This window comes from Siniperca chuatsi, linkage group LG7 (assembly GCF_020085105.1).
Source record: "Siniperca chuatsi isolate FFG_IHB_CAS linkage group LG7, ASM2008510v1, whole genome shotgun sequence".
NCBI classification, from domain to species: domain Eukaryota; kingdom Metazoa; phylum Chordata; class Actinopteri; order Centrarchiformes; family Sinipercidae; genus Siniperca; species Siniperca chuatsi.
The window spans coordinates 20,634,576-20,655,384 of NC_058048.1; the positions used below are offsets into that span (position 1 = coordinate 20,634,576).

The 20,809-nt window shown below is 39.2% G+C and overlaps 2 protein-coding genes across 10 annotated transcripts in view; both read right to left on the reverse strand.

Annotated features, from left to right (window-relative positions):
• Nucleotides 1-1,673: 1,673 nt before the first annotated feature.
• On the reverse strand, nucleotides 1,674-7,517 carry LOC122879541 (extracellular calcium-sensing receptor-like). 5 transcript variants are annotated; one of them, XM_044203762.1, is made up of 12 exons: nucleotides 7,337-7,517; nucleotides 6,922-7,183; nucleotides 6,256-6,494; nucleotides 5,442-5,536; nucleotides 5,102-5,281; nucleotides 4,813-5,001; nucleotides 4,125-4,682; nucleotides 3,765-3,974; nucleotides 3,527-3,650; nucleotides 3,237-3,430; nucleotides 2,848-3,129; nucleotides 1,674-2,730 (listed from the first exon to the last, which is right to left on the reverse strand). In XM_044203762.1, exons 2-12 carry the CDS (start codon nucleotides 7,173-7,175, stop codon nucleotides 2,308-2,310), a joined length of 2,748 nt encoding a protein of 915 aa, XP_044059697.1. In that variant the 5' UTR covers nucleotides 7,176-7,183; nucleotides 7,337-7,517; the 3' UTR covers nucleotides 1,674-2,307. The 5 variants fall into 5 exon arrangements, with proteins under 5 accessions (XP_044059697.1, XP_044059696.1, XP_044059699.1 ...); XM_044203761.1 differs by having other exon boundaries at nucleotides 6,922-7,188; XM_044203764.1 differs by having other exon boundaries at nucleotides 4,125-4,355; nucleotides 4,443-4,682; nucleotides 6,922-7,517.
• Nucleotides 7,518-8,200: 683 nt separating this feature from the next.
• Nucleotides 8,201-20,809, reverse strand: part of plch1 (phospholipase C, eta 1) — a 62,136-nt gene continuing 49,527 nt past the window's right edge. For 3 of the 5 annotated variants that reach the window (XM_044203698.1, XM_044203695.1, XM_044203696.1), the window contains 10 exons: nucleotides 19,008-19,105; nucleotides 18,730-18,909; nucleotides 17,683-17,790; nucleotides 16,785-16,909; nucleotides 16,508-16,592; nucleotides 14,674-14,820; nucleotides 14,158-14,237; nucleotides 13,947-14,006; nucleotides 13,042-13,420; nucleotides 8,201-12,149 (listed from right to left, as the gene is read on the reverse strand). In XM_044203698.1, the coding sequence (XP_044059633.1) occupies nucleotides 9,394-12,149; nucleotides 13,042-13,420; nucleotides 13,947-14,006; nucleotides 14,158-14,237; nucleotides 14,674-14,820; nucleotides 16,508-16,592; nucleotides 16,785-16,909; nucleotides 17,683-17,790; nucleotides 18,730-18,909; nucleotides 19,008-19,105 (4,018 nt within the window). In that variant the 3' untranslated portion in view covers nucleotides 8,201-9,393. Of the gene's footprint in view, nucleotides 12,150-12,533; nucleotides 12,562-13,041; nucleotides 13,421-13,946; nucleotides 14,007-14,157; nucleotides 14,238-14,673; nucleotides 14,821-16,507; nucleotides 16,593-16,784; nucleotides 16,910-17,682; nucleotides 17,791-18,729; nucleotides 18,910-19,007; nucleotides 19,106-20,809 lie in introns of all 5 variants that reach the window. The other 2 variants (XM_044203699.1, XM_044203697.1) reach the window with 2 other exon arrangements.

Consider the following 20,809-nt stretch of genomic DNA (forward strand, 5'->3'; position numbering starts at 1 on the left):
GCCTCAGATCTGGTCCAATGGATGGAGCAGTGCCAACTGGCGTTCAAGAGGGTGAAACAAGCCCCCAGAACCTCTCCTCCACACACCTAACTTCTCTCTCCCTTTTGTCCTGCAGACTGACACATCGAACAGGGGGGTGGGGGCCGTTTTGTCCCAGCAGGTGCTGGGTGTCAACCGCCCTATACTGTACATCAGCCAGAAACTGTCTGAGAAGGAGGCTCAGTACAATACAATCGAAAAGGAGTCTTTCCCCAAGAAAGGGAATTCAGGGTTCCAAAAAAGAAAGGAAAGAAGAAAAAGAGAAGGGAAGCAAACTGATAGAAAACAGCTTTCGACTAATTTCTTTCAAAAGAAAGGTGAGCACAACTAATGCAGTTTAAGAATGGTTTAAGCTAACATCAGCAGTTGTTTAGATTGAAGGCAGTCAGCCAGGAATTAGCTTGGAGCATATTTGCATCGTATAACATAAATTAATCAGTATCATAAATGAATCAGCATCATAGCTACAATGTCATATGACATTATATCTATCAACATTACCTAGCAAAGCTTAACATCATAAAACACATGGCCCTCAGTTTCAGAAACAGCCACCGAGAGTGGAGCAGCAGTAAGTCTCTCATTTGTTACCAAGGACATGAGACAAGGTGAGCTCATGAAATGACTACAACAAGCAATCATTTGACATGAGGTGTTGCAGACCTCTCGGTAAAGACAGTTTTAACTTTTCTTTGTTAATTTAGCTCCTTTCCCTGTAAGCTAGCATGACATGTTTGGTATCAATGGATTCATTGCAATCTCAAGATTCATATGATACCACTGGCCACCACCACTACCTTATAAACTGCCTTCAAAAGAAGGATTATGGTGATCAATGAGACAAAGTTAAAATATAACCTATGGTTCTATGTTTCACTTTTAGGTGGTTAAATTATGTTATAAATATGCCTGCAGTTTATTTTTTGGCCTATTCAAACAAGACAATTTATTTTAAAAGATATACTGTATGTTACATCAGCTTAACTTGTTTTGTTCAATGTGTTACTGTTACTGCTGCGTTATAAAAACAAGATTTGATCTTCAAAAAGTAAAAGTATCACACAGTAATTGTAGGCCACAGTATGTTGGGAAATGAGGGTTGAAATGTGGTGAGATTTCAAACTGTTATGTAAAGAGACTGCTTATATATGTATAGGGCCCAGAATGTTGTGCTACATTCTTGTCTAAGGGCAAAACAATAATAAAATGACTGAGTGATTGGTGTGTGATACAGAAACCAGTGTTTACCTGGAGGGCAGTGACCACAGATATCCCAATAGAGTTAGATTCTCATCTTAAATTAATCCACAGTGATTTACAAAAACAAGGCCACACCTCTCACACCAGGGCCCCTCTTGGCTGCCTAACCACACTGTTGTTTCAGTAAATGTTCATTATGAAGACCTTTTGGAAAATATTTTTAAAAAGAAATTAATTTGTTGCACGGTATTATTCATGTTATGAAGGAATTGACAGATTTCAAATAAAATTTCAAATAACAGAAGGGAATGAGCAAGATGTTGCACAGCTGCACAAGCTAATGGCACATTAAAAGTCGAACAAGAAAACTTGTTGAGAGATGAAGAAAGATGAGTCAGAGCATTATTAAATGGTATAATACTTCCATCTAGTGGTTGTTATTTGGTGCATGCAGTTTAATGTTTGGAATGAACAATTGACAGATATAGAACATTTTCTACAGTTAAATCTGAAACTTGCGTGGAAAACAATCAAAATAAAAAAGCAGCCTGTGAATAAATTATCTATCAATGTAATCTCATTTTTAATAAAATGTTCTGTTGAGAAACTGATGGATAATTTTAGTCAGTTGAGGTACAGTATTCAATCAAAACACAGAAAAAGAGACCAACCAACCATTATAATACAAAATAAATTAACATTTTCTGTAAGCAACATTCAATTTAAATGTGAGTTTTTCTTTAATGGAGGATCAATAATGTTATTTTAGCATTTAATGATTTCTAAGAACAGCAGAAGTATTGACGACGTAATGACGACGACTGAAACCTTTTCTACGATAGCAGAAGTATTCTTAGATATTCAGTTACCAATGAAAGCTATGTGTGGCTGCAAGACATATGGTAACTTCATACAGCTAAGCACATTAACAATTAGCATTATTTGGATGAAAGTAATTGACATAACACATACACATGAACACATGCATGATACCGGGCCAGGGCAAGTTAGGGGGACCACCAGACAAGTATGATAAAGAGTCATACGCTCACATTTAAGCCAGAAAAACTATCTAGCCATCAGGCGTTTCTTAGTGTTTTTCTCAGGCCTCAAGAGAATGATGAAACATTTGGGGGCAAAAATGCAGAATAGTAAACCATAGCTAGAGGCCAAGATTGCAAAAATCTCCACAGCAACGACATATTTCCCAGGAGAGCTAATGTAAGCAGGGACAAAGGCCACCCACACAGCACAGAATATTAGCATGCTGAAGGTGATCAGTTTGGCCTCATTGAAATTGTCAGGGAGTTTCCGAGCAAGAAAGGCCAAGAAGAGGCAGGTGCAGGCCAGCAGGCCAATGTAACCCAGAACCAGAGAGAAGCCCACCACAGAGTCCATGGCACACTCCAGGGTGACCTTTGACCCTTGGAAACCTAGAACATGTTGAGGAACTGGGGGGCTGAGGGACAGCCATATGGCACAGATGATAACCTGTATGAAAAGTGAACATATATTTTAGTGTTATGATTTAACATCAAGTATAGTTGCTAATATATATAATAAAATGTTCTCATAATCAGTCATTAATCAATAAAACCGTATTTACACCTGTATACAGGTAAAGAGGCAGACACTTCCTCTCTGTTGGCCAGGGCCAAACCACTTCAGCAAGGCTTCAGCTCCAGGCCGAGCTGTGCGGAAAACAGCAAGAACTACTAGGGTTTTGACCAGGAGGCAGGAGACACAAAGTACAAAGCTGATCCCAAAGGCTGCCTGCTGGAACCGACAAGACCAGTCTGATGGACGACCAATAAATACCAGTGAGCACAGGAAGCAGAGCTTCAGTGACAGAAGAAGAAGAAAGCTCAGTTCTGAATTGTTGGCTCGCACCTTGAAACAGACGAAGATGTGGCCATTTGAACAATACAGTACTTTTTCATGGACAATGTGAAAGAATATTAAATGCAACAAACTGTTATATTACTCTAGGTTCTTACCATAGGTGTTTGACGGTAGCAAAGAAACACCACAAACACAGCGGTTGTCACCGTGGCACCAGACACAGCTGCTGTACTCAAAGTAATGCCCAAGGTTTCATTAAAGGAAAGGAAGTCCAGCTGGCGAGGGATGCAAGCAGTTCGTTCAACATTGGACCAGAACTCCAATGGACAAAGCTCACAGTGAAGAGAACCTGAGAAAAAGAGGAGACAGGGAATGAAAATAAAATACAAAGGGAGAAATTAAGGTTGCAAACATGAGTTTCTGGTATCTTATGGAATTTCCTCACCAGTTTTATTGCTAATCTCCCCTTCAGCACATGGGATACAGTCAAAACAGCAGACAGGTTCCCCTTTCCTGTTGGCCATCCAGGTACCTGGGGGGCAGCTCTTACTGCATACTGAAACAGGCACCTAAACAAAAAGCCAATTCATATTCTCACTGACATAATTGTGTGAATTGATAAAGACATTAATTTCAACAGCAAATTTGTTAGTAGCCTTGAGACAACTTGTTGATCTGACTACCTGATTGGATCCTGTGCTCCACTGAATAGCTGACTCGTTAAGGTGGAGGTCAAACCCATCTACACGACCAATCAAAACTAGTTTGAGCGGCCCCTTGGGGGTGTTCTGCCAGTTGACAAGGTCGTACTTTGCTGGAATATCAGCTCCTTGGAAATAAAACATTTCCCCTTGTGGTGTGGTGATTTTCACTTTGTTCAAGTGCTGCAACAGCTGAAAGAACCAAATGTTGGAGAAACTGTTGACATTTAAAAAAAAGTATACATATAAAAACATACATCGACAATATTCAGTTTTATATTTCATATTCAAACTTTTAAAACTATCAATCTTGTGGATGAAATGAGTTATAATCATTTATACCTCTATGGGTTTGACATGATTTAAAGAGGAGCAGGTGGAGCTGTTGTTTCTGGGAGAGCTGTATCTGTCGGGGCAGGAGAGAAGGCTGTGAAGGGCATGGGCTGCAGCATAAACAGCAAGGTAGACATTATATGCCACCCTTAGCTGGGAGGTGTCCGTAAAGGGATGCTGCACTCCCTCCAGGGACTCTGTCCCACTGCAAGCTGGTAGAGAAGCTTCCCGAAGAGACCCCTTGGCAGGAGATAAAGAAGAAACATTTGACGGATGGTCAGACCTTGTTTTGAGTGGTGAAGAGAAATATGACAAGAGAATTGTTACATGTGATTGTGTAGCTCCAGGACTGCATCCAAACTCCTTTTGCCAGAACTCTCGTAAGAATTCATCATCAGGATGATGAATTGGGTGCAAACTTCTGAGATAATTTTCAAATCCAGGCATTGTTGAACTTCGAATGGCCACACCAACAACACCACTTGCCACTTTAGAGATGGCAAGATCTTGGAGAAGATCATCACTGGTACTCCAAGCCTCACTGGCCAGAAACTGTCTGTCAGTCACCTACAGTAAAAGTGCACTGAAATAAATTACCACAAGAAAAACAGCTGACATTTTGTTTTGACAAAATATACGTCTTACTGCGTAATGATGAACCCCTTAGTCTAAGCAAATTTCCAAGCCAGTTGCTCACATTTCTCTTGGCCAGTTCCAGAAATAGCTCCTTTACATCTGTATACCAGCAAAAGATCAGAATCACCCTTGCAGTTGAAGCTTGAATTGTGAGTGCTGCACGTCTGGCATCACTCACAATAGTTTCTCTGTGGACAGTCTCTATGAATTCCAAACACAACCCTTTCCCCTGAATGTCTTCCTGAAATACCTGAAATATGGAGGTCAGAACAACAAATATGTTCATATGTTCATGAGATACATAAGCGACTTTTTCAGGTGATTCACAGTATAATAACAAAAACACACACCTGTATCGCCAATTGACCATAATCATTGTTTACTACCACTGCTCCCATCCAAGTCCAGTGGAAGCGTATGGCCAGTTGTGCCATGGCCCGGGCTTGGTAAATATCACTGGGGATGGTTCTGAAGAAGTTAGGAAACGTTGGCCTGTCACTAAGACAGGGGCAGCTAGCCAAGTAGCTGATCTGAGGGAAAGACACAGATATATTATTTTGACACTGCTTTTACAGAAATAATACGATTTTATTTTTAATTAAAATATTTAGATTTATATCAGCCTCTTGATGCAGACTGTATAAAAAAAAGGTTCATTAGAGGTTTATTTCCTAAGGTGGTGAAACTCACAATGGGCACAGAGAGAGGCCCCAGGATCCTGGACAACATTATGGCTGTTGTAGAAGCATCAGCACCAATGAGCAAAGGAACAGGCTGACCACCTGCTGATAGCATTAGACATACAATTACCTTATAATTACATAAGGATAGGGGTGGAATGTAACTATGTATATTCACTCATGTACTGTAGCCTACTTAAGTACAAATTCAAGGTACTTGTACTTTACTGAGTATTTCTATTGTGTGTTACTTTCTACTTCTACTCCATTACATGTCAGAGGGAAATATAGTAGTTTTTACTCCACCATATTTATTTGACAGATTTATGTACTAATATATAAAAAAAAACATATGATATGCTTATATGATATGATACAGTTATATACTAATAATCTACCAAGTAGAATACAAAGTATCTCAGATTGGCTCCACATTGATGAACTACAACAATTAAATGCTCTTACATGTATTCATTAGTGATAAAAACAGAATAAATAAATATTCTATAATAATATATAGATATAATAATATAACACTGAAAAGAGCCATTCTGGATAATGAGTACTTTTGCTTTTGATACGTTAAGTACATTTTGCTTATAATACTTCTATACTTTTACTTAGGTAACATTTTGAATTCAGGACTTTTATTGGTAATGGAGCATTTTTATATCGTATTCATATTTCTCCTTTTACTAAAGGATCTGAGTACGTCTTTCACCACTGCACGAGGACAATCTTTATATGATATGATTATGGCATATCAGTTGTTGTTTTCATGAACATAGCAAATGTTAACTGCATAAAATTATATCAAGTCATACCTGCTGTCTCTCCAAGTTGTTCATAAGCTGCAGAAGAAGACGTAGAGGCTGTGAAGTTGCAGCTGTGTGCGTCTCCTCCGACCAGTGACAGTGCAACTTGCAGAGCCCAGGGGTATCGGAAACAGCTATCAAGTATACGGTAGCCCAGCTTCACTCCTGGTAGCAGGGTGCTGTTACGATTGATTTCCTCCACCGCAAATGCCATAGCATATGTGTATTTTAATGACTCTAGATCTAAACTGAGACCACAGGAGAAGAAAAGAATAGTGAATAAAACAAAAAAAACTGCAATATCAATCAGTGAAAGCTAAAAAAAAATAATGAATATAAAAACAACAAATGTCTAAAATGTCATACATACCAACATAAATATTTTAAAGCAAAATCTACTGAAATCATTCTACTCTAATAAAAAATATGCTTATCTCAGATATGTAATTTTTTATGAATAATGGACCTATTATAAAACATTATGAGTACTATAAACATTGCATAACTTTCTAGCTCAACATTTTCTAGAGTTAAATGATATTTTTATCTGTATTTTAACAAAAATAAATGAACATGACAAAAAAAATATAAAAAATACAGACAATGTGCTGTCATAATATGAACAGCATAATAACCACCAGACATTCACTAACACATTTTGTGATTAAGTTTTACCCAGTGCAAGGTTCATAATGTGGCAGCTTGGTGAAGCCCTGCTCTACAGCTGAAGGTATGTAATGCAGACTAAAAAGTCCACCGATAATCACATCTCCATCCTGGGAGAGGCTCTTGTCGCTCTGTGCACCCCAATGGGAGCACACTATCGCCTGAACCACCTGCAGCCCCATCTGTCTGACCACTGCACTGAAAAGCAGCAGAGAGAGTGCTGTGGAGGGCCACAGAGTGAGGAGCCAGGGGAACCAAGACATGGATGCAGCTGTTCTGGACATTTAACACATATAGGTATTTGTTATCAGAATGTCAGTATATGCATCAACCAGAAGTGCAATTAATTTACTCTGTGTAAAACACATTTCACACAAAACCTGACTATAGAGTGCATTAAGTTCAGAAAAAAATGATAAGGTACCTCATAGACAACGTTCAACAGTTCCTGTTACCAAAGACCAATTACATTAAATTCCACATGTCCTAATGTAACATCATAGCTTCATGTCAGTTACCTGCAAAAATAAAGGACATTATAAACAGAAACATGTTTCACTTGCTTAAAAAGCTCCTATCACAATATAAATGGTCAACTCTGAAAATAAAACATTCCCTCCCTCCGACTCTGCACAAGTGAAGTGTGGATGTGAGTATTTATAATTGGTGTCAAGTGTTTTGCAAGGAAGTAAAACTGATTACATGAGCAGCACACAACCCAAAACTATTCCTCTCTAGAGTGATGGTGGAAAAAACAATTGAATGCTAGCAAGTGATTAGAGTGTATGAACTTAGCAGTAGTGGGTGTGTGTATGTGTGTACAGTATGTTTCCTGTAGATACAATACTGTATGATGTCATTTGAATGACCCAAATTAACTGAGATACTGTACCTCAGGATAAGCAAGTGAAAAGTTTTTGGCGGCTCTTTAACTCTTAATGAGCTGAAAAGTTGAGATCAAACATGCAAGCAATCATCCACCTGTCCTTTTCCCTTAGATTTCCAAGGAATATTGTACTGTGATTGATCCATAAAACTTAACAAAGTGTGGCAGTCTAGGTTGAAACCAGTATGGGGAATTGTATGCCCAGAGCAACAGGTGTGCGATTTGTCATCTCTATTGCAGCCATTTCATGCGCAATTACATCCAATTATGTTCAAGGTGGCATATGGGGAAAGATTAGGCTGTTTGTGACTTACAATAAATTGATTTTGAGCTTGAGCTGCGTTCTTGATTAATTATCTGTTATTATAAAGCATTTGAGTAAAACAGGAAATAAACATGGAATTGTTTAAATCAAATATTTCAATATTTTATTGCATTGGTAGGAAAATGCTCAGTCCAATGATGAGCAACAATACAAAGAAAAAAGGATGGTATAACACTGAAACAATAAAAAAAAACTGCTGCTTTGCCGCCTTCTCCTCCTCAGCCTGGCCCTGTGTAGCTGTCACTCTGTTTTTTTTTCATTCCATTAAGTTATACAAAATAAAATAACCATAACCAACAAGAGATTATGTTTGCAGTCTGTATCAAAGCAATTGTAAAAAAAAACCTTTAAACTTCAAATCTTTAAAATTAGCAATTATGTTTTCAAATCCTACAAATCATAGAGAGCAAGTCCAAGCACGGCAGTTTATGTACTGTATTGCCCTAATACAAACAAGCCTATGTCCTCTGTTGTATCCAATGCAACTATTTGTTCTGTGCAAATGTTGTTGGGCGATGCAACATCAATTGTATAAATTGGTGCATAGTCATGCTTGACATGTTCACAGATAACATGCACAAACATAAATGTACGGTTAGAATTGTTTCTGAGCTAAAACACATCTCAGATTTAAAACAACAGGAATATTTACACACAACACATATAAAGAAACACCACTGAAAAGAGAAGGAAGACTTACATTTGATCTTTGAAAAGATTAATCCCATCTATTAAAAGTAGCTGTTTGATTATACTACACATTCAAATGATACAAAGAAAGATATTCCCTCTCTGCTTAAAACCCAGTTCTTTTTTTTTTTTGCTTAATAGTCAATGTATGCAGTCTGGACAGTTCATCACGGGGACAAAGATAACATGTATCTGTACAATCAGTCTAGAAAGACTTTTGGAGGGAATCAAAGTTCCCAAGTACATTTACACATTAAGCAGAATATAGACATTACACTGCCAGACTAGAAAGACCATTCAATATTGAATAGTGGACATTTCATACAGGAAATTCATGCTGTCAGATCCAACCATGGATTATATGTGATGTTTCACTTACATTATACAGAATATATCCTTCTTTAGAAATAGCCCAGAATAAGATTTCTTTAACTGTTATAGGAGAAACCTACTGGTCTGTGAACATGGGAACAAACAATGGCAAGTATTTATTTCTTTGATCTTCTGGCTTTTTGAGTAATTGAACACATCAAGAATCACTGCTTGATCATTTTTTGCTCATTTTAGGTTATGGTCAGAGCTACAGTCTGAGCAAAAAGTAGACCTCAGGCTCTGATGCAGAGTGGTTGGAGTCAGCAGGTGGAAGAGAGTCATCTGTATAGTACCGATCTCCATAATGATCCCCATTTCCATAACGTAATGATGTACAGGCTCCTTCAGGAAGTCCCCTGTCCTCAAGTTGACCAAGGTAGCCTGCTATGTAAGAACCAGTAGAGTGTCTGTTAGTTGGTGGATTCTGTGAGGCTGGTTTATTCCTCAATACCACCCCACCAATGCTGGCTGTACTATTGATCACCACACCTCCCCGAGGCTTTAGAGCCTCTTGCTGTCTTTCGCGGGCACGGCTGTTGATGTGACGCACTCGGCTTTGGCTCCGAGAGGATAGGCGACGGGTAAGGAGTGGAGGGGAATCATCTACATCCCTGGGAACAATCGGAGCTATACTTGTTGCCTGTGGCTGTGACAGTGGGGATTTTGCTTCCTGACACAACTGAGGAGATTGGGGCCTATCTCTGTCATTGTCATCCCCCTCCAGACTGACCAGCTTACGTAGCTGTTCTGTAAGTGGATCACAAGACTGTGATTGGAAAGTTACTTCCCCCCTGGTGCCCATCCTCTTTTGCTTCCTCATATGGGGAGTGATGAAACTGCGACTAATAATGTGGTATTTGCTCTGGAAGTTGCATGATATGTCTTCAGAAGTCAGGTCTCCCAGGGACTTGGACTTACATGGGCTAGGGGCTGTGGAGGCTATGGTACCAGACTGGGGTGGAGTTGATAAAGGGCCTAAATTTGAGTGCAGTGGAACTCCAGATTCAGGCTGTGACTGGTGTCTTGTATTGATAAGAGAAACCTTTTGGTTCCATGACTGTTTCGGGGTGTATGATTGTGTCTGACTTGACTGACAGTGTGGCTGGGTGTCTGGAGGAGCTGAAGACTCTGATGAGGGTGTAATGCAGTCAAAGTCCAGGCGACTATACATTGTATCGCAGTCTGAAGAAGGGGAATATAGGCCTCTGTCTCTACAGATGTTTGTAGACACATCAGATTGGCCAGGGAGGCTTTCAGAAGAGGAGAAACCATTGTGGAAGCACCTTACTTGCTCTCTTTCCATCTGTTTATACCCTAGCCTATGTTGATGAGACCTGTTTAGGATCTGGCTGCCACTATAGCTCCTCTGTTGTGTGTAGGAACTGTTGAAGTCTCTGCTGTTGTTAAAGGCCTCAGAATTGCTATGAGGAACGGGGTAGCTGTTCTGACGCAGCGGACTAGGGTTGGAGGGTCTAGAGTTGACAGGTCTGTGGAAGGGAGAAGGCTGGGAGTTGTTCTGGGGTTGGTGGTGAGTGGACAGCTGATAGGAAGGTTGTTTCATTGGGGAGGGACTCTGTGAAAATGCTACATGAGATGCATGTGACGGGTACTGTTGTTGAGAATCACGGTATGACGAAGTCTGTTTTTGTTGTGAGTAGGTGGGAATGGACTCGTGGTTTTGGTAAATAGCATGGCGTTTGGTTGGACTTATGAGTGCTTCCCATTGGCTGCCATGTCTCGGCGAGGTCAGCATCATCTCCAATGGATCTTCATCAACATTTATCTCCACTTCTGCAAAAGCATTGCCAGCTGAGTCATGGAGAAACTGGAAACAGTTGTTGTTTACAGAGGCGCCCATATACCTTTTGGAAGTACCCTGCTCTATCTCTGGCACTGGTGCTGGGGGATCATACACTTCCTCGTATACACTCTCCTCTGCCTCCTCAATATCTTCACGTCCGCCCCTCTTTCTGTGCATTTCATCCCAGCCCACATTGTGCCCTTTCCCTAAACCCTGAACCACCTTTGCTGGAGAGGACCCCAAGCTGTTTGAGGGTGTGCTCTCCATAGTGTCTGCCTGAACATGGACTGTCTGTTTCCTCAGGTTGTACACTGATACAGGCAACAGCAGCTCCTCATCCAGAATTGTGTAGACCTCCTCAAGATCAGCTGTTTCTGGGCTGGAGAGAAGGGCTGGAGCAGGTGCATCTACCTGGGAAATCTTGCATGGTGAAAGGATTTCATGTATTTCATGATTTGTTTTTTGACCTACTTTTTGGGGACTTATTAGATGTTTCTTGTTAGTTGATGCAGTGTTGGTCTTGAGAGGAGACCTTGAATCTTGTAGCGTTTTGTTAGACCTGAAGTTTGAGTGATGGAAAGGGGTATGATCAAGAGATAATGTTGTGAGATCGTTTTGGTCAACAGTGCTGTCACACTGACCAATCAGAGCAGAAATAGAGCCACATGTGTCTTGCTCATTGCCTAAGGACACAGCATCAATGAGTCTGGAGATGGTGCTGTCATGCAAAGTGCTGGAACTCTTCAGCTCACAGTCCATACTGATAGGGGATAGAGGAGCCACAGAGGATGGGGCAGAGGAGGACGATGAGGAGACTGAAGGTGCAACTGTGAATGGTGTGCTATTTGATGATGTTTCTAGTTTATCTGATTTCATCTGGCTGTTCGTGGAAGGTGAGATGAAACAGTTTTTCTCTGTGTCTGAGGAGATGATCTTTGATTTGTTGACTCCATTGTCCTCTGACTGGTAATTGACATAATCTTCTTCCTTTCTTACTCCTCCTCCACCAATAACCAGATAAGAAGCCTCCTCTGAATGGTTAAATTCTTTATTTCTGTTGATGTGTGTTTTAGAAGGGGAGGAGATGTTTGGTTCAATAGAGAATGATGATATGATGAAAGGGTCCAAAGAGGAAGATCTGGGCCTGTTGAAGGGACAAGCTCCTGTGGACACAGATAATTGAACAAAAAGATTAATAAAGACTTATATACAATGTAGAACACCAAGCCAACCAACGATTAAATGACAACAATTAACAGTCCAGCCAATACAAGGCAATAGCAATACACAGACAAATGGATCACCAAGTACAACTGTGAAGGGGAAGCTGGAAGATGAGGCTGTGGAGGTTAAAAAAAGGAAGAACTCATGTTTGCAAACATCAGTTTAGGAAAGAGATGGTCAAATGGGATTGGTTTGGTCAAATGGGATCAAATGACACAGCAATATATTTTTCAGACCACTTTCGAACAAAATACACTGGGTGGACGCAATAGTGGTATGTTGTTGAGCAATGCAACCTTCAGACAATAGGTATTTTAGATTACCTGCAGGAATATCCTAGTCAGTTCTCTACTATAAAGAAGCACAACAAATGAAGATGGGACAAAAAAGGCATGTTAAGGTATCATGGAGAGTAGGCTGTAGTCTGTCAATTCACATGGTTACTGTACATGAGTTTTACATAGCTGTAGCAGGATAAGTAAAGCAAAGGAGAGAAATTAGAAAACGTTATATCTTACATTAATCAATGTGCAAAGCAAGTCAATGCAAAATGCTACTTTAAGATATGTCAACTCCAAGCATTTTATCAAAAAAAGTAGCATTTTTGTCATTTTGAAATTACTTGAAAAACATAGCATAACCGTTCCCAAAAATGACTGTTATTAAGGCCAAAATTGCTGTGGCTTGGTTTGTGTTAGTATTAGATAATGAATTGTGAATATTACAAATTTCTTATGCTAATTAAACTAGAATGGATAACATTTGGGTGTAATTTGCATAATTCCAAAATATATTTAATTCTTTGACTGGGATGAAATGAAATATACCCACCAATGACTGCACCCATATCATGCTGTTCCTTGTCTGGGGAGCAGAGGGATAGCTGCCCTTGCAGAAGCCTGTCTAAGGGCATGGAGATAGGTCTGTGGGTAAGGGGGCCTCGGGGCTGGTGTCGCTTCTCCAACCCTTCTTTCCCTGACATGCCCTCTCCTCCTGCTCCTGCACCTGTGCCGTTCTTTTGGTCTGATATCGAAGCCACTGACTCTGATAGCGCCATTTTTGTCTTCTTCCGTCCCTTTGCTGGGGCACTGGCTGTGCGCCGCAGTAGGTGATCACTGATGGAGCGTTTCCGAAGGCCACTGGAGTTTGCATCTACAGAGGACTTGGAAGAACGGTTAAACAAACCCCGGATACCTCGCAGATGATGACCCTGAAGGCAGGAGGAACACAATAGGAAGAAAATAAGAAGGGAAAAAAGTGAGGAAATGTGCTTCACACATTATCAACCAAGGTGCACTTCTGACATAGACTGAACACAACTTTGTCACACATTACAGTTTGAAGTTAAAGTGTTAATTTTCATGAAAACAATGAAAAGATATGCCATTTACTGAAGTTAGTTTACAGCAAATGTAACAATTGCATGCTTTTATATGCATTGCCTATAGATGGCACCCTTACTCCTTAGGTTACTGCAACAAACAATCTGCAAGAAGCCATTGTGGATTATGCATGCATGCTTACATTGCATATTATTCCATCTTTGTTGAAAATGAGACAACAACAGTGGAAAAAATGTTTTTGAATAAAAACGACCTTATAAGCAAACTGTATGACTCAGTGGTTTAATGTCACACACAAGCAAGTCATTGAAGATACAGCTGAACACAAAACAGCACTTTTGCATCATGCATTGTTTCATGCAGCACCACACAGAACCTAGGGCATCAGGATACCTTGTTAGATCCTAGAAAGTGCATTATGGTAAAGCTGGGGTTCAGGACTAGAGGACTCCACTAGAAAAACAAAGGATTGAAGGAGCATAGCTTAAATGGATTGATGTGTTGAGAGAAACACATTTTTTATGTTTACCTCCACAATATAATCTCACTTGACAAAAGAGGCTCACAGGGGGAATGCTACACACCATGACTAAACAGCACTTACCTTCCCATAGACATCATGCACTGACACATGTACAAAGATGGAAGCCTCAGTCAGCCCCTCCAAGTAAACATGTCTGTAACCTGTTGTTAGAGATGAAGGGAGAAAGCATGTGAGCAAGAGAGTGAGTGATAGAGTGAGTCAAAGAAAAATAACAGCTGTCATCAGACTGGTGATTGTGTAGTAGATGCCTGAGGAGAGGGCATCAGGAGTTCAGGGACAACTGATGGATGTGGACAACAAAAATAACCTGCCAAGCCACAGGTCTTTTACTTTACAAAGCATGGTTCACTAGACACAAGATAATGTGCCCCACAGCCCTAGCACTGCCAAAGCCATGAGGGAAATTATGTATTTAAGAATGAGTGAGTCTGTCTGTCTATTTGTGTTAAATAGCAGAACTATAATGATTCTAACTTGCAGTGACAAACTGTATCCCCTCTTAAGTTCATGTCATTCACACACAAAAAGTTCCTTTTCTCAGATAAAACTGAAAACACTGAGGAATTCTGCACAGACCAGGCATCAGGCTGCTGAAGGCGACAGTCCGTTGACCAATAAAGTCCCGTCCAATTGGGTCATGGTCCCACACAAGGAAACGCACCAAAGCCACCTCAGCCATGTGAAGTGTGAAGGACAGGGTTTCCTCCCATACTGGATTAAAACCTGAGGAAAATACACATATGCTCATTATAATTAGGATCTGTTTCATCAATATCTCATTAAAGTGTATATATATACCATACATCCAAAAAACTAGGAAAGATGGAGTTGGTAGCAGTGACACTAATCTTATAATATTGTTGATCCCAGGGCTCCATAACCTTTCCCAGAGGAGGTTTTTCCCTTCCCCCTGCTTGGTGCCCTCATCTGTGGAGACATGTTAGGGGTGACACCAGCAGACCCCTTCGTTCTGCTTCCTTTATGCTTCTAATTAATTAAAGTGACTTTTGATCCTGGCAGTGCTTCACAGCCAAAAGTAAAATGTAGCATCTGTGGCTATGGCATTGTATCATCTCTGCTCTATTGTTTTAGGAATGATGGCAATAATTATTAGTTCACAGAATTAGATGGCATCAGATTGTTTTTTCTTCTTCTTATTATTATTATTATTTGCTTTTAATGTGAAATTATGTTTTATAGTATGTATAGTGTAATATACATATAGTATGTGCATGGCACTTTTCAGAGGATAAAAAAGTGAAATACAACAAAAAAATATGTGATACAGTATATAAACAAGTCATAAAAGCTTGTATTGTTGCAAAACAACAATGAAAAGGTCACCGATTTGGTCGACCTTTTATTCAATATTTGGTTAAGTCCTTGCAAAGTTTTTAAACTGCCAACAGAGAGCTGTATCAGGACCTCAGTTTATGATCTATGATATATGGGTAAAGGGTCTGCAATGTTGTTTGTTGCCGTTCCATGATCAATAAAATGTTTCATCAAAAGGCCTTTTTCACAGCAGACATTTTGACTTGTTAATAGTAGGAAAACCTTGGGTCTTACTTATAACATTAACAATAGCTCAGTTCTATTGAGAGGCAGCGAGATGAAATTCAGCCATGATTGATTTAATGATTTACACCAGTGCTTTTCCTACTGTGACATGTCAAAATGTCTGATGTGAAAATACAGTAACAGTATTTAGTGTAAAGATGCTAAATTTGAAGAAATCTCATCTTCTTTACTACAGTTCAATTTGTCTAAAGAATGGCTAGATGTGACATAAAATACTCATTACCCCACCAACAGGAATTAGAATTCATCATCTACTGGAAGTAAACTGTAGCAAACTGTTGATTATTTAGACATCCAGCAGTTACGGAGCAACATTATCATTCATTTGGAGTCGTGTTTGTGGTCACCTGATAAAAGTAAGTCCAATATTCACTCTTCCTTTAGCTCTGTTTTTGGTCTTCACCAACTCCTGAGAGAAATATCTGCCTCTTTAGCTGCCAAATGCTTTGGTTTTGTCACCAAATCAGTCTTTTATCACTTTAAAAATATCACAAAAGTGCGACCATTTCTCTCTCTGAGTGACACAGAGAAACTAATGCACGCTTTTATACTGAGCAGGCTGGACTACTGTAATGCCCTCCTATATGGTCTACCCAAAAAACCTAAATATAATCTAAACCAGCTACAGCTAGGTTCATCACAACAAGCGACCCCTTTCACATTGTCACATAGTTTTCACAATTACATTTCAGACATTGTTATTATATTATTGATTATATCAAATATTATTATTTTCTGTTATGCACAATAACATGTTAAAACATTCTTCATTGGTTCAGTGAGTGTACAGTATTGTGATATTTTTCAAATTAATCTGTGCATGTCTAACCGTTGTCATCAACAACTCGTGTCTGTTCCTTGCAGCAATCAACTGGCAGACCAATGATCTCAACTTCGACGAATGGATCAATAATCTGATAGAAGAGAAAAGGCAATAAAATGTATTATATTTTATTTTATGATGCTGAATATATTTCTGCTGAGAGCAAGCTGAAAATCTCAAAGAGAGAGAGAGAGAGAGAGAGAGAGAGAGAGAGAGAGAGAGACAGAAAAAGACAGATGGAGAATGGGAGCACATGAGTGCATGTGTTTTGGTGTGTTTGTACCTCTCCACGGTCCCCCAGCATGGAGTCTGGTGGTTTGGGCAACTGCTGTCCACTAATGATCTTGAGAATGAGTTGCTTCTTGGGGTAAGCTGGAAGCGGGTCATCACTGAATGGGTTGAACGAGCCTTTAGGGAATGAAAGAGCAGAGCAAGAACTTTGATTTATGTCATCACTTAATCCCATCACTCACACATTTTGTATGCTCTCAATAAGCATTGCATCATAAAGAACAGCATCGTAAACAGCAAACCTGTGAAAAACATCCATGCCTCTGCTTTGTTGTGTAGTGAACTCCCTAGTTGGATAACAGTACTGTAGAATAATGGGCATGTGATCATCTTTGTAACCTCATGTGGTGCGGAAAAACATACCTCAAACTCACAATTCTAGTGGGATCCCAAAGTTTCCAAATAGAGCAAATATGTCACATTGAATTACAGGAAAATGTATATAACATGATGCACAAGTTATCACTTATTTCTATTTCCTGTAATTGTGTACCAATAATAAATACAAGTCTTGTGTCTTCTTGCATTTGAATATTTCACTACCTGAAAATATCATATAGGTTCAATGGTGTAAGCACACACAAAATATACTATACATGCAATAGTGTGAAATGTTTTTATTTAAATAGAAAATCAAGAGTTTATCATATATAATAATATCTATGTAAGTTACTATACACTTATCTTTAACAACATAACAATACCACATGTTACGTTCTGTATTTGTCCAGTACTTTTCACTTCATCAAGATCCAATGCAACATTATCCACCTTTCTGATGTAACTTTTACATTTAAAGTCATTCAATATTTTATTTGTATGAACAAACACTGATTTGTATGCATGTATTTCTGCTTGTATGTGTGCGTGCCGTCTGTTTGTTGCAGTACCTTTACACATGGGAGGGGGCTTGAGGACGTAGCCAATACCTCCATTCACCTTGAATTTGGCTCTGTTGAGCTGCATCATCCTGCCCTCTGTCTGGTAGTTCAGTGCAACTGAAATAGAAAAAATAAGAAAGAACTTTTATTTAGTTACTAAATGTCACTAAACCGCTACCCACATATGACTGTAAACTGTGAAAATCACTAAGGATGCTCAAAAATCTCAGAAGGAGACTGTTTTGTCACTCATCATTGTTTTTTGCATTTATCAAATGTTCGTCTTTGGTTTTTGTTCATTTATTTATTCATTAAGCCTGTGTATCTATACAACCTTGAAACAAACGAGCACAAGGTTGTTATGCGGTAATAAGTGAAAAGAAAATGGAAACAAAGTACGAATCATTGCTGCTTCAAAGATAATCTAGCTCAGAGTTTGGCATTTGTTTATCTTTTTTATTTCTCTCCTTTCTAACTGTTTCTATTTTTGTATAACTGAAATGGTAATTTCTTAGAAATTAGGAGACCAATATTGCTCTCTGAATTTAAGAGAAAAAAAATTTATTGGCTGGGACAGACAGGGATTCCTTGGATTTCCTGATGCTGTTCATTTCTGCACAGATTGATAGAACATATTTAGTTCCAACTCTTTTTTTATCAGCTTATCTTCTTTTTATTTATTTATGTATTCCTCACAAATGCCTGTTCCAATTGTAGCTCCACAAATAAACTCGCAGACATTCAATCCCACACAAAACATGCTAATACATGCAGCACACACGCCTATCTTGCACAACTGTGTTAGTGTTCACACTTATACCCATTAGCCTCTGCACTCATAACCACTAGCAAACTACGCAATGCCATATGTGTAAATGAAGTGTGTGGTGCACAGGTCACAGATGAAATCCGTTTGTGTGTTTGCATGCATGTGGTATGCAGAGTCAATTGATGTATAATGACAGGTATATGGCTAAAGGCAACGCACCTGGTGTTTTCATTAACAGACAACCTCCATACAGGTCAAAAGCTTAGAGCAACAGACAGCTGTCTTACCCAACTGACAGCCCACGTTCCAGTAGAACTGGGGGTTGAAATTGGACGAGTCGATGCGATAAGCTGAGGGATAAATCCGTGACAGCTGCCTCTGGTTAAAAGCCAGGAACTGTTCGGCTCTGTGATTGACCAGAGATTGGGCTCTGGTCTCGCTGAATGACAGAACGTCACCTGGAGTGCCTGAAGAGAAACATGGGTTAGGCACGAGAAAATGTCTTTAAGGTAAAGATTGCAATGTGCCTAATTGTTTGTGTGTGTGAAGGTGTCAGGTGTTTCACCTTCATTCAGACACTCCTGTGAGGCAACAGAGTTGGTGAACACCACCAGGTTTGACAGATCTCTACTCAGTTTCATCGTCTTCCTCTTTCTTCCACCCCTAAAACAATTGCCAGATAAGACAAATGCAAGAGAGGACAGAGGAGAGTGAGTGAGATCATGTAAAGATATATGAGACAGGTAAAGAAGGATGTTAGAAGGATGATACCTGTTTAAGCATTTACAGTTGCAAACGCATAGCAGGCAAGAGAGGATAGCTTAGTGAGGCAGCTTGCAAACCGCAGGAAAGAGCATCAAAGGTAAAAAGCTTAATAGGGACCAGAGCGCATGCAGTGCAGCAAGGCTCACACACAGTCTTGCACAAAGACATAGCTACACATGCTTGCAGGATTCTGCACTGTGACATGCATATATGAATATGCAACCAGGAACAGAGACAGGGAAAACAAAGAGAGACAAAAGCCTTATACACAGAGGGAGGAAAACACATTTTGAATCTGAATTTTCATACTTATTGCCCAATGCTCACTCACAAAGAAAGAGGAAAAATGAGACAGAGGTGGACAAAGAACGTGTGTGTAGACAAAAATGGATTCAATGAGATTTTTTTCCCCCTTATAAGTGAATCAGATCTGTTTTTTAATAATAGTGTGAATTGGAAAAAGCACATTGATTCTGACACTTTGAATCCTGGTTTGGGTTTCTTTCACATGTGTGTGTGTAAATTTGGTGAATATCTAATTTGTGGCACTGGAACCTCTATCTCAACACTGATATGCGAGCTCATGTGGCATTTACTGTATGTTACTCCAATGCAACATTTTTCTTATGACTCCATACTGATACTTGAGGAAAGATGGAGGACTGCAGCAGTGGAGTTCTTCAGTGGAGGGACAGTGAGGTGGAATATTTAGGATGAAAATCAAGCAAAACTCAAAGTGAGATAGCCAGTGGGGGAAAGTAACTATTGAAATTATTGAAATTAAAATATTGCACTTTTTACTTTTATTATTATTATTTTACTTATTTATATTTTTTCAGGTTTTTTCCCTTTATGGGATAGGAACAGCCCATATTCCACTAGATTTTATCACAACTAGTTATTAATTAATTTTTAGATTATTTTCGTATGTAGAAAACATATGATCTGTCTATAAAATATAGTACATTGTTATAAATTAAACTACCTAAAAGTATATAGAGCATTTTAAATCAGCTCCACCTTGACCAACTACAACATTAAATGTTGCTTACATGTTAAAGAGAGTGAATGTCTAATTTTGCTGAACAGCAGCCACTGTGGCCGCAAGTAATAATTATGGATAAAAGTAAATGCTAAATGCTAAAAGTGTAACAGCATCACAAGTATGAGAAGTATGAGATGAGTCACAAAAAGTCAGCAAACTGACTCAGTAATGTCAGTTACACAAGAATAACTTTCCAACTTTTGCTATCACTAGCTAACATTAGCCACAGGTCATACCAGACCACATGGTAGCAAAACCCCTGAGTGTATTGAAATGAGCAAAGGTGCATTTTATTACTTATGAATTCAACTTTTAAGAGGAATATTGCATTATTTCTTCTTTCAAACTTTACATAGTGTTGCTTTAATGTATCAAATATAATAATCTAATATCCAATATAAAACTATAGTCCTTACAGGGGTCAGTCTACATAATGGGTACTTTCACTTTGATATTTTCAAGTCCATTTTGTTGCCAGTACCACTTTACAACTGTGGATGCAGGAGTTTTAGCAGTATTTTATAGTGTGGTATTGCTACTTTTATAATAAAAATGAT